This window comes from Crocodylus porosus, unplaced genomic scaffold (assembly GCF_001723895.1).
Source record: "Crocodylus porosus isolate Cpor-Errol unplaced genomic scaffold, CroPor_comp1, whole genome shotgun sequence".
In the NCBI taxonomy this organism is placed as follows: domain Eukaryota; kingdom Metazoa; phylum Chordata; order Crocodylia; family Crocodylidae; genus Crocodylus; species Crocodylus porosus.
In genome coordinates this window covers 81,259,507-81,271,364 of record NW_017728943.1, presented here as the reverse complement: position 1 = coordinate 81,271,364, position 11,858 = coordinate 81,259,507, and the positions used below count along the sequence as shown (strand labels likewise).

The 11,858-nt window shown below is 54.6% G+C and overlaps 1 protein-coding gene across 3 annotated transcripts; it reads right to left on the bottom strand.

The window, feature by feature from the left end:
- Positions 1–445: 445 nt before the first annotated feature.
- Positions 446–11,852, bottom strand: SLC35B2 (solute carrier family 35 member B2). 3 transcript variants are annotated; one of them, XM_019549651.1, is made up of 4 exons: positions 11,799–11,852; positions 5,394–5,587; positions 4,034–4,194; positions 446–2,696 (listed from the first exon to the last, which is right to left on the bottom strand). In XM_019549651.1, exons 1-4 carry the CDS (start codon positions 11,807–11,809, stop codon positions 1,758–1,760), a joined length of 1,305 nt encoding a protein of 434 aa, XP_019405196.1. In that variant the 5' UTR covers positions 11,810–11,852; the 3' UTR covers positions 446–1,757. The 3 variants fall into 3 exon arrangements, with proteins under 3 accessions (XP_019405196.1, XP_019405197.1, XP_019405198.1); XM_019549652.1 differs by lacking the exon at positions 11,799–11,852 and adding an exon at positions 7,030–7,159; XM_019549653.1 differs by lacking the exons at positions 4,034–4,194; positions 5,394–5,587; positions 11,799–11,852 and adding an exon at positions 3,400–3,476.
- Positions 11,853–11,858: the final 6 nt, after the last annotated feature.

Sequence of the window (11,858 nt, the reverse complement as noted above, 5' to 3'; positions counted from 1 at the left end):
AAAGCAACTCTTGTCTCTGCCGATCCTGGCCTGCTGGTTCCTGGCCCAGCCATAGGGAGGTGTCTCCGCTCACGCAGCCAGCCCTCCAGCTGGGTGTTTGTTGCATGAGAACACCATGACAGACTCAAGCCTCTTCAGCCTTGTTGCAACAGCAGAGCCAGGCAGGCAGTGGGTTTAGAGCAGCCCTACTCCACTTGCCAAGGGCAGAGCTAGCAGAGGCCATGTGCAGGGCTGCACCACCTATGGAGGAAGATGACTAAATTGCACTTCCCAGGAACTAGACCAAGCCAGAGACCTGGTCAAGCCAATAGGTTCAGGGGTGGAAACAGCATTAGCATTTGTGAGGCTCAGCTGAAACCAGACTGAAGTCCCTAGATCAAGGTCACACGAGAGGCTGCCCTTTTCCACCACATGCATTCAGACCAGTGTTTGCCCCTGGGGGGGGCACAGTTTGCAGCAGATTTTTAATTTAATAAAAAGAGAAAAAAGTTGCATTTCAAAAGTACCAAAACCATTTCCCTTTTGCATCATGGGTCAGGTCACATCAGCAATAAAAGGGTAAAACCCCAGCCCTCCCTGAGGCAGGGCTAGGCTTCAAGCTCCCTGCATCCCAGTGGGAGAGCTGCAACCACTGGTCAGGCAAAGGGGAAAAAAAGGAAACCACATGTGAGCCTCTGTCCTGTCTTTCAGGCCCCAGTGCACTGTGTACATAGCCAGGCCCCTGGAAGGGCTGGCACTGGCACCTCCTGCAAACGGGAAGAGGAGAATACAAGGAGGGCATTTGTGCTTCTCTGAACTTTAGAAGACAATGACAAATGCCAAAAGCCACAGAAAGTACACCTGGAAGGGACCCAGGGGACTCTGGGAGTTGTAGTTCAAGACTGAGAGGGGAGTAGATGGCAATGAAAAGCAGTACAAAAGACCATATGACTTTCTGGAAGGGCATGGAGCCTGCAGATTTGTCTACCTTGGGGTTGGTTGGGCAGGGCTAGACTGTGCAGGGGGGAAAATATGGAAGAAGGAACATGACCTGATAAGCCAAGCCAGAAAGGAAGGGGTGACTTTTTCACATGGCACCAGCCATTGGATGAGCCTGCCCCCCCCACCAAACGCTCCTGCCCTGCTTCTCACCTGCTGGGGGTTGGTAGGAGCTTCTGCCCAGCCACCACTGCCACCCCTGCAGTGTCTCATATTGGGACTGGAGCTTCCCTCACACCTGTAGGTACTCTTCAAGAAAAAATAGTGTTTTCTTGCTATTCCCTTGTAGCTGGCTCTGTAGAGGCAAAATAAATGAGGAGTGCAGGTGGAGGCAAGATGAGGCTAGGAGGCAAAGCTCTAACACTCATAAATAAACTTCCAGAGAAGACATAAGTAACGGACAGGCGAAGCCGGGGCAGGAGTTACACACTCCTGCCCTCTGGGTGGGGGAAGTTCGGACAGGGATCAGACACAGCTCCCACTCCCTTGGCTGGGGTGGGGGTACCTCTGGGGGTGGGACAGGGGCTGAAATTCTCAGACCTATTTAAGGCAAATGGAGAAAGATGCCACAGCAACTGTAAGTGCATCTCGCTGCTGCTGGGCCCACTCCAGCTCCTTCTCCAGAAAAAGCTGCTGGAAGGAAAAAGAGAGTCACCAACTCCCTACCCTTCCTCTCTGTAGGTTCCTGAAGAGGAGACAAATAAAGTGAGTGCTCTGGAGATGGTGCGAGGGGAGGGGAGGAGAGGAGAGGGGCAAGAGCATGGTCTGCACTGCAGCCCCTAGACCTTCTGTATGGGTGCATCACCAGGGGGCAGCTTCTTGCTGCGTTTCTTCATGCGGCTGCGGGCATAGACCCGCAGGAAGAGAGCCACAAAGACAACGGCCACACCCAGACCGCCCACCACAGTGACAGCGTGGCCGTAGATGAGGCAGGAGAGGAGGATGGCAAAGGCCTGGCGCAGGGTCATGATGATGGTAAAGACAGCCGCCCCAAACTGGCTGATGGTGTAGAAGATGAAGAGCTGGCCACAAGCAGAGCAGACTGAGAGCAGCACAGCGTGGACTGCGAACTCCGAGTGACGGGCCATGAAGCGGGCCGACTCCACCAGGGCACCCTGTTCCAGGAGCGAGCCCATGGTGAAGAGGCAGGAGAAGACATTCACCCCAAACATCATCTGCACGGGGGACATCTTGTAGGTGAAGAGAGCATCCTGCCAGTTGGAGGTGAAGCTGTCAAACAGAATGTAGCCAGCCAGCAGAACTAAGCCCGAGAAGGTTGTAACAGTGGAGAGATGCTTATTGGGGGCGCTGGAGAGCAGGAACATGCTGACCCCCACCGAGATGAGTGCAGCTGTGAGGTACTCCCAGTACTCGTAGCTTTTGCGTGATACCAGCTTGCCCATGAGCATGACTGGGATCACCTTGGAGGCCTTGGCCAGCACCTGGGTGGGGAAGCTGATGTACTTGAGGGCTTCATACTGGCACCAGCTGCTGAGGATGTTGGAGAGCGAGGCAAAGGAGTACTTGTACATGGGGGCGCCGTGGCGTGGCTGCTTGGTCAGGGCGCAGTACAGGCCAGCCACAGTGAAGGCCAGGATCCGGTTCATGAAGACCAGGAACTGAGAGTCCTTGAACTTCTCACCTGGCTCTGTCTCCGTGGCCCCATACGTCCGGGTCATGACACGCTCCTGGAGAACGCCCCATGTCAGGTAGGAGACCTGTAAAGGGTAGGAGAAGCAGAAGAGTGAGGAGGAGCAGAGGTAGCTGGTAGCCTCACGCTCAGGAACGTACAGACCTGCCCAAATGCCTTCCCACTTACAGCCAGCAGAGGACAGGGACACACAGTAGCCTGGAACCACAGGACAATCCCCACCAGCACAGACGACAGCCTCTGAGAAAAGGCCAGCTCAGCTGGCTCCCTCCTCACTCCCACAGCACCACCGCTTCCACCAGTTACACACAGAGGGCACAGCGTGTGGCACCTCATCACCCACAGATCTGAGCAGCCCTCAAGCTCCCCTTACCGTTAAGGCTATAAATACCTCATACAAACCATCTGGCTCTAGACTGACAGCCACAAACTCAAACAGAAAGAAAAGGAAATGGCAAAGCACACATTCCTGCAGCCCCATTGACCCTGCTCAGATCGGATGCGTTTTACAAGACATGTAGTTAGGTATTACTCTGTCTGTTGAACCAGAAAAACTGGAACAGAGAATATGACAAGGACACCGCCTGGAACCTGCTGCCAATAGAAACTCTGCTCTGGGGTTCCTGGCATTCAACACTGCAGCCCCTGTGTTGTATTAACAGTTTTTCATGGTCATTCCCTAAGCCCCTTCTCCCATCAGTGACAACTCTGTTCTAACCCAGCACAGAGAGAACTGCCATGCAGGGCGGGCTCATCTGCACAAGTACTACACAGCCCCGCTGCCATGGTACCCAAGCTCCTCAGACACTGATGGAGACATCTGCGTGTCTCCACTCCCACAGGACACCTTACTGTCCTCCTTACTGCAGCTAGATTCCAACACTGGAGGGATTTTTCTATTACCAAATTAAATCTAAGGGGAGAGCCTCAGCTTCAACACATTCCTGCCCTCGGGGCAGTCAGGACGCTCAGTGCTGTGAGAACAGCAAGACAAAAGGCAGGCTGCCCCAATGCCCAGTACAGACCATAGCAGCCACCACTTTAAATATCAATTGTGCCCTGCAGGAATTCATCCATCTGGATCCACAGAGGGCACCAACTGGACAACAGTTTCCAGCCCAGCAGATGCTGGTTTATTGTAGCTCAAAGGATCAGAAGGCCACGAGCTGAGAGCACATGAAAAATGAGTGGATTGCCGCTGCCCTTACAGCCTGCATGTCCCAGCATACAATGCAACCGGGCACAGCCCAAATCAACTAGAGCCCCAGACATTGAGATGCTTTATCTCTGGAGGCTACAAATCAGCTGCCTGCATATCAGGTCCTGTTCTCTACCCCCCTGTCCTCCTGCTCTCCCCAGCCCCACCCCCCAAAGAAAGTGGCTACAAACATGCTCAGTCTCTACCTGGAGGCCAACAGCACAGAAGAGCAGCTTGAAAACTTGCCGGGCTGTCGAGGACTCTACGGGCTCACTCCGGGCAGCTAAAGGGATGTCATCTTGATGTGCAGACTTGGCCTCGCTACCGAAAACACATGACTTAATGACAGGAAAGCAAATGCCACGGCCTGGAGGAGCAAGAGAACCAGAGATAGCATTAGCCTGGTTAGGGCCAGGGGGGCACAAGCTACAATTAACATGGGATAGAAGAAAGTCGGCCAGCTGCTAACAGCATCTACCTGAGAGAAGTATAGCTGTGTTAGCCTGAAGTCAGTCAGAAAGTAGGGCAGAGTGGCACCTCAGAGACTAATTAATTCATACAAGCATAAGCTTTTGTAAACAGCAGCTTGATTCATCAGATGGTATGAATAGACCTGCAGGCAGCAGAGGCTCTAAATACACAGCAGTAATTTAAATACAAGTTAGCTGCTGCTTATGAAAGCTTAGAATCACAGAGAAGCTGGGCTGGAAGGGACCTCCAGAGGTCATCTAATCCAACCCCCTGCCTGAGGCAGGATCATCCTGATCCAAACCATCCTAAAAAATCAATAATTTAAACTCTATGTAAGATTGCTGTCAACCCTGACACAATACAGACATAACACTCCCACCTGCTTCTATAAAAGGTTGTCAATATTTGCTCAAGTAATCCCAGGAAGAGGGCCATGCCCCCTTGCAACAGAGATACGCAAAAACACCCACCAAGCTGACCACGGGATAAAATTCCTTCCTGACCCCAAATATGGTGATCAGTCTGACCCAGAGTGGAGGGGCAAGATCCTCCAGCCAGGAACCTCAGGCTGTGGTCCCAGCAGGAGCACCAGCACACCCCAGTCACTCCAGGTTATGTCTTGCTAAATTACTTAGGCTATAAGATGCCACTCTGCCCTGCCTTCAGAGTGTCTACCAGTGCCAGCCCCTGTACTACCCCACCTGGAGTTTCATAACAGGATCTGTGGCCTTCTGTTGTCTGAGGCACCTCAACCAAAGTCCTGCCCAGCCAAACACCCTGATCTGAGTTGAGAGGAGCTGAGCAAGAAGAGCCCACATGCTTGCAGATCTGAAGGATAAACCCATTACACATGCTGGCCTGCACTGCCTCTGATGGATTCCAGGCTATCTAACAGGAAACAGCCACAGCTGCCATGGTTGAGATAAGACAGCTGAGATGATCTAGATGAGTTTGGCTGTCTCAGAACAGTCCCTAATTAGCCCAGGTCCAGAGGGACTTAGACCTGTGGGTCAGGACCAAGGTGCATTGACAGAGGCACATCCAGGCCAAAGCCAGAAGACAGAAGTAGAACTGAAGTGCGTTATCCTCTCTTACCTGTCTCCAGGTAATTCTTTCGTTTGAAGTACTGAATGAGCAGGTACCCCGGCACCAGGATGCTTGCATAGCCAGCAGCATTGATGAAGAAACGGAAGAGCCAGAAGTCCCCCCATGTGTCCTGCAGGGCAGCTGGTACTGCTTCACTTGCAGCCATGGGTGGGAGAGCAGCTAGCATGACAGCCAGGTACAACCTACAGAGAGAAGGAAATCCAGAGAGTGAGCCCTGGGGTGGGGCGGGGGGTGGTGTTACCCTGGCCTGCGCAGCAGTGATAGAAATGTGCCACAGCACACTGGCAGCACAAAGGACTCCAGCCCTCACTCCCCAAGCAGGATGGAGCCCTCAGGCACAGAAGCAAAGCCCTTTCCAATCACTCACTAAAGGTCCTTTCAGGGGGACACAGGCAGCCCACTGCCTGGCTGGGAGCTGAGAACTTCCCCACCCCTCTCTGAGCTACTCAGGTGCATCTCCATGATTGGGGCTTTCTGATCAACTGGCTGGGGTGAGTCAGGAGGGGATGGGACAGGAAACTGCACTGAGTATGGGGAGTGCCCTGGCCAGGTGCCATGTCAGACAATCCCAATGAGCCTCCTCACTCTCCACCACACAACAGAAGCCTCCTCCCTTTCTCTTCTGCTAGCAGTCAAACAGCCATGGCATCCTGCCCAGAGGTGGCTGCAGGAGTTCCAGTTCAGATGGCTTGTAAAGCACCTGCAGGATCAGGGGCAGAGGAGAAACAACCACCCTTGAGAAAGTTATCAGCTCTTGCCTGTAGCCCAGGGTGTTTGCAGCTCTAATTTCCCAGACAATTGGAGTGTCCCAGGGGGTGTCAGACCCTGGTGCTAATGACAGTTTTACACACGAAGCAGCTCCAACTGCTGTCTCTCCTTGGAAACCTTACTGGGACGTGCTTAATTGTCAGCCAAAATCTTTACTCGGGGGAGGGGGAAAAGCTATTAAATAGGAACAGCAGCTCTTGCCTTGCCGCTCGTATTTCAGCATCCGGGCCAGAGCAACCTTTCTGCAAAACAACGGGCTGTTCCCTTCACACCTCCTGCTGCCACAGGTGACAGGCGGGTAGAGCGCGCTGGACAGACTGGAACGCTGCCAGGCTGGAAGAAAATGGCAGGGGGGTGGGAGGATGGGGGTTGACCTTGCTGGGTAGGAACAGGACGTGCCCCTGAGAACATGCAAGGATACTCCGGAGAGCCAAGTGGAAATTACATGCGTATACCCTTCTAGCCAGACACCTTCAACAGCGGTGGGGCTCTTACCACCACTTTCCTCTGGAGCACTAGGGATTAACACACTCTTAAATTAGCCAGAGAGCTGCTCCTGCTAGCACCCAGCAGCACTAGCAGGACTTCTCTACTCAGGAAAGGCCTGGAGTCCCTGTCAACTACTCACCTCCAGGGACAGCAATTCACTAAAGGCACAAGAGTGGGGAGCAAATGATGGCTGTGGGTCAGCAAGGGCAAAAGATGCTGTTGCCCCACAATAACTCTCTGTACACACAGTGCTGTCGGGCAGCACTCGCTCTCATGGCAGGGGCTCTGATTAGCCCATAGCATTGAAGCAGGGCACTGGGAGTCAGGCTGCCTGCCTGGGTTCTATATCTGGCGGCCAGGGACTCGCTTGTTCTGAATGTCCCAAGCGACCCGCACAAGGAGGGCCCCAAAAATGAATGAATGCCCTTGAGGATACCACCCAGAATGTGCCTCCAGCTATCACATCTGCGGATCTCCTTCACACTGTTCTTGGCCAGCCCTGATCTAACCCCTGGCAACCTGAAACCAGAAACAGAGTATTAAGATAGGAAACAAATGTGCCTTCATCATCCCACCACTCTTCCCCCTCCCTGCATCATCAACCATGCCCCATGCCTGTCAGGACCTGGGGGCATTTCCCTGTTGGGCAGACTTCCAGCCACCCAAAGTCCAAAGCCCTTGCCCAGAGAGAACATGCACACACATCTCTCTCTTTCTCACTTGACTAAAACTCCAGAAATGCCCAACCCAGAGACAAGGAGTAGCCGCTGTTTTGCTCCAGGGCCAGTTTCACTGCCCCATTCTCATGTGCCACCAGGCCCAGCAAGAACAAGGTCTTGGCATCAGAGTGGGTGCAGGGTTCAACTGGCCTGGTGTTTGAGGGTAAAAGGGGCCTGGGAACGTTTCTGTCCGTGCCTGGCTTTTACCATGTTACTTGTGGCATTGTTGACCCAGCACCACCCCTCTAAACCACTAGGGCTTCCTGCCACAGGGGGGACACAGAGGGTCCTTGTGTGTTAATCCCATGTGGACTTCTGTGCTGAAAGCTGCACCCCCCCAACCTTCTCCCCATACACATTTGATGTGTTTGTATTCCCCACCCCCCAAAAAAAACCCAAGTCCTCAGCAACCATAGTGACCCTGGTATGTTGGGGGAAGCAAGGCAGCCTGCATGGTTCCCCCACTCACTCCCTGCTTCAAGAAGTCACATTTAAACTAGATTCATCAGCAGCAAGTGGGGGTCAGTAATCTATAGATGGGGGGAGAAGGGAAACGGGGGTTTTGGGGTTGGCAAGGCAACTGTACTGAGGATACAAGGGAGGAGGTGTCAGTTAGAGAGAGAGCTGAAGACATTTGCCTTTCCTGGAGCTGGGGGAGCCTGTACAGATAGATGGCCAGAATAGGTGAGAGGATTCATGGTTTGGTGACTGGAACAGCATCCACTGAGGCCTCCCCAGTTCCATTTGAGCCACTGTGGGAAAAGAAACAGCTCTGCTATCCCAGGCACACAGCAGCTGGACAATGGCTCTCTCTCCCCCTCCACGGCTAATCGCTTTGTGGTCCCATGAGCTGGTTCTGTGCATCAAGTTCCTCCCTCCTCCAGCGTCACTTGAACAGGGAGCTAGTGTTACAGGTAGCACTATGCAACAAGCAGGCAGCACACTCGCTCTTGCCAGGCATGAAAGGAGCTTTCATAGTCTCAGACCCGCAGAACGGCCAGGAAATTTGGATCACAAACTCAGCTACTGTTCCCCTTAACACAGGAGGGTCACTCTCAAACATGCTAATCCCCGAACCTGCGTGGGACACAGCCCCACCTTCCCACTTCCCTGTCCTCCCCCTTCGGCTTCTGGCACATCACAATTTAGGCCCTGGCTGAGAGATTTAGAGTAACCCTTCCCCTAGCCCAAACTCCACCCTGATTACCAGGGATCCTGGTTTTCTCTGTTTAAAAATTGCAAATTCTTTGATAAAACCACAGTTTGCAAATTATCTGATTAAAAAACCCCAAATCCAGGATTAAAATGACACACCACTATACAAAGATATCAGTTGAACACAATGTTTTACTGATATATTTACAATTTTAAAGCAATTTGGAAGCCTACCAGTGTCTCAATCATTATAATAAAATAAATTCTAAATACCTATAAATGTTGGTGTTTGATCTGGGGTTTTTTATCATGGAAAAATCACAGCTACCCCAGCCCCAGCTACTTACCAGTACAGGTCCAGGCTCCTCACTCCCCCCGGCCCTGCCAGTGCCCCTCACCCCCCACTGGGACCTAGCACAACAGGACAGAGCAGAGCAGGGAGACTGTGAGCCCTGCACTGCCATAGAGAGGTGCCCCCTGTCCACCTGGCAGCAACAGGGGGCACAACTCCGCACCACCGCCCCTGGGTGGGCAGGGGGCACCTCGCCATGGCAGCACAGGGCTTGCAGTGGCAGTACTGAACTTCCCTGACCTGCTCTGCCCTGCTGCACCGGGTCCCACCTGCTGGGCAGGGAGCCTGAGCCTGCAGCAAGTGGCCCACCTCCAGCCTGCACACAAATCTGGGGGGCGTATGCTCCCTATAAGAACGTGCACAGTGGCGGAGAACCAGCCTGCTTCCCACTGGATAAGCCACCCGTGGCTGTCCCTCACCCTACCCAGACTTTGTGGCCACACATGGCCCCAGGCCCCAAGCCCCATACACTACCCGGCTGGGCAGCAGCCCCAACCCAACTCTTTCCTTCACTATGGGGGCTCAATTCCTCCCCCTGCCCTGACTTACCTGTGGGAGCTGCTCTCCAGGCTGCCTGGCAGCCATGTCCATGTGTATGTGTATGTGTGCACAGTGCATGGAGCCCCCTTCTTGACTGCCCTGTTCCCGCTCCCCCAGCCCCTTGCATGCTGGAACTCTGCCAGCCTGCAAGGGGAAACCTGGCATTTCCTGCATTTTTCTCCTTTAAAGGAGAAAACCTGGACTTTTTTACTTAAAAGGAGAAAATCCAAGCTTTACTGCGATTTTCTGTTGTGAAGGGAAACCCGGATCCCTGGTGATCACAGCTCCCAGACAAAGCAGGGAGGGAGAAATCTACAGAACAAAGAAATCCGCCCCCCATCCACCTTTGCTGACATCCACCACTCCTGTCCTGCAGCCTCCCTTGCTGAGGCCTGCCACCCTACTTCTAACTCTGCCAGTGTGCCTTTCTGGCCTCTCCCTTCCAGCCCCCTTCACTGACACACAAAATGGGGCCAATTTAAAGACTTAAAACCAGATCCCTGTGATGACTGCAGTGAGTTTTCTTTGGTTCTCCTAAGGCAGGGGGAAATCCTATGTCAGCCTTGGCAGTGTACAATCTGCCAGCAGAATGGAGAGGGGCAAGCAGAGATGCTGAACTCTATCCTGAGACCACCAACAGGCAACACAATGCTGAAATGAGTCTTTCTACAAGTGGCATTCGGTAACACTGGCAGCAGTGACAGCAGCAAGACACTTCATGGCCTAACCCCAGCCACACGCTGATGGAGTCAATGCCATGCAGGCTCCTAGCCACTGTAGGACAGATCTGGCTCAGAGGACCTTGAGCCTCCCCTGCTTCCCATCTTGTGAAGAGGCATTCAAGTCTGGGGGAAGAACTTCCTGTTTCAAAGACCCCTAGGCCTTTCTGGGGTTTTGCACCTGGGGTGAGCAGCTCAGTGCCATGCTACTGGCATTTTGCTTTCCATGATCCCTCTGTCAGCACCAGACCATCACAGACAGCTAGGCACTGAAATGCTGGGCTAGCTGTCCAAGACAGCTCAGCACACCCCATGCTCAGTCCAGAGCAGCGGTGTGCAACCTTCTGGATGAGCCCCACAGGGACTGTCCACAGGCTGCTCCCAGCACATGCATGTGATCAGGAGTGATGGCTGGCAATGTGTGCCATCAATTACTGCTCCCCCACTACCAAATTTTCAGACCTGTGGGGATATCCACAGGCCAGGTGATGTGGACTCAAGGGCTGGAAATTGAGCACCCCCAGTCCAGAGAAAAATCTGGCCACAGGCGTCACAACCAATGCCAAGCTCTGCAGATAATCTGGCCTTGCTCCTAATGCCTAGGAAGGCACGGAGCAGAACCAGCCCTCTGAGCAATTCTGAAAAGAGCTGCCCCTCTGCGCTGCCCTGTCTGCCCCACGCAGGTGGCAAAAGAACTGGCTGGGGGGGGGGGTGAAGGAGCCAGAAACCCCCAGAGCAGGATGTAGGCCCTGACTGGGGGAACACAGTCTTATGCCAATCCGGGTGGAGATGGTGTCATGTCTGCACTGGAACGTGGCGTTCTCCCAGGGCTTCTGGGAACGGGTCCGTGCCCCGGAGCCGGCATGCCCCACCAGCGCCCCATCCACACCCCACGGCCAGCTTCAAGGCCAGACCACTTCTGTGGGCCCAATCCCTGCCCTGCCTCATGTGGGTCAGCTTAGGCACCAGGACCCTTGCTCAGGGGATTTGTTTCTCACCAGGACCCCAGCCTGCAGCCCTTCCCAGTGCAGCCACCACAGGACATGGCTGGTAGCTGTCCCATACCCCATTCAGGCTGGAGCTGGCACCCTGCCTCAGCCAGGGGCAGGGACTGTTCCTGCCCCTCCCCCCGCACCCTGCTGGTGCCCACACCGGGGCCAATGGGAATGAAACCTGGTGCCGGTGCAGTGTAGATCCCCCTCCAGACCCATATCCAGGGCCAGCTGCATCCCTGTTGGGGGGGGGGGGGGCTACCAAGCCCTTATACCAGGAGCTTTCAGTGGCACGTGTCCAGGCACAGCTGGCCCCTGATCCCTGCTGGGCCCCACGCTACAAGCCCCCACAGCTGCATGCACGGGGTGGGGAGGATGCACGGCCCCAAAGCTGCCGGGGTCCCAGCTCCCCCTGGGGCTGGAGGGGCATGCACGGGGTGGGGGGAAGCACGGGGCTAGAGGGCATACACGGGATGTGGGGGCACATGTACGAAGCCACGGGACCAGGCACAGGGCGCGGGATGGGGGGAAGCACAGGGCTGGGGGGCATGGACTAGCTTAGGAGCGCATGCACTGGCCTGGGGGCATGGACCAGGCTGAAGCACATGCACGGGACCGGGGGGCCATGCACGGGGCGGGATGCGCGGGACGAGCCCCACCTGCGGCCCATGGTGGCGGCCGGGCCGGGCCGGGCGCACGCCCGCGGGGTCCCGGCTGCT

Bases quoted from the DNA above. Each gene is read 5' to 3' on its own strand.
- SLC35B2 (XM_019549651.1), bottom strand. The intron at 4,195-5,393 runs GTAAGAGAGGAT...TTGCTCCTCCAG, and splicing joins AAAGAATTACCTGGAGACAG to GCCGTGGCATTTGCTTTCCT. The intron at 2,697-4,033 runs GTAGAGACTGAG...TACCCTTTACAG, and splicing joins TCTGTGCTGTTGGCCTCCAG to GTCTCCTACCTGACATGGGG.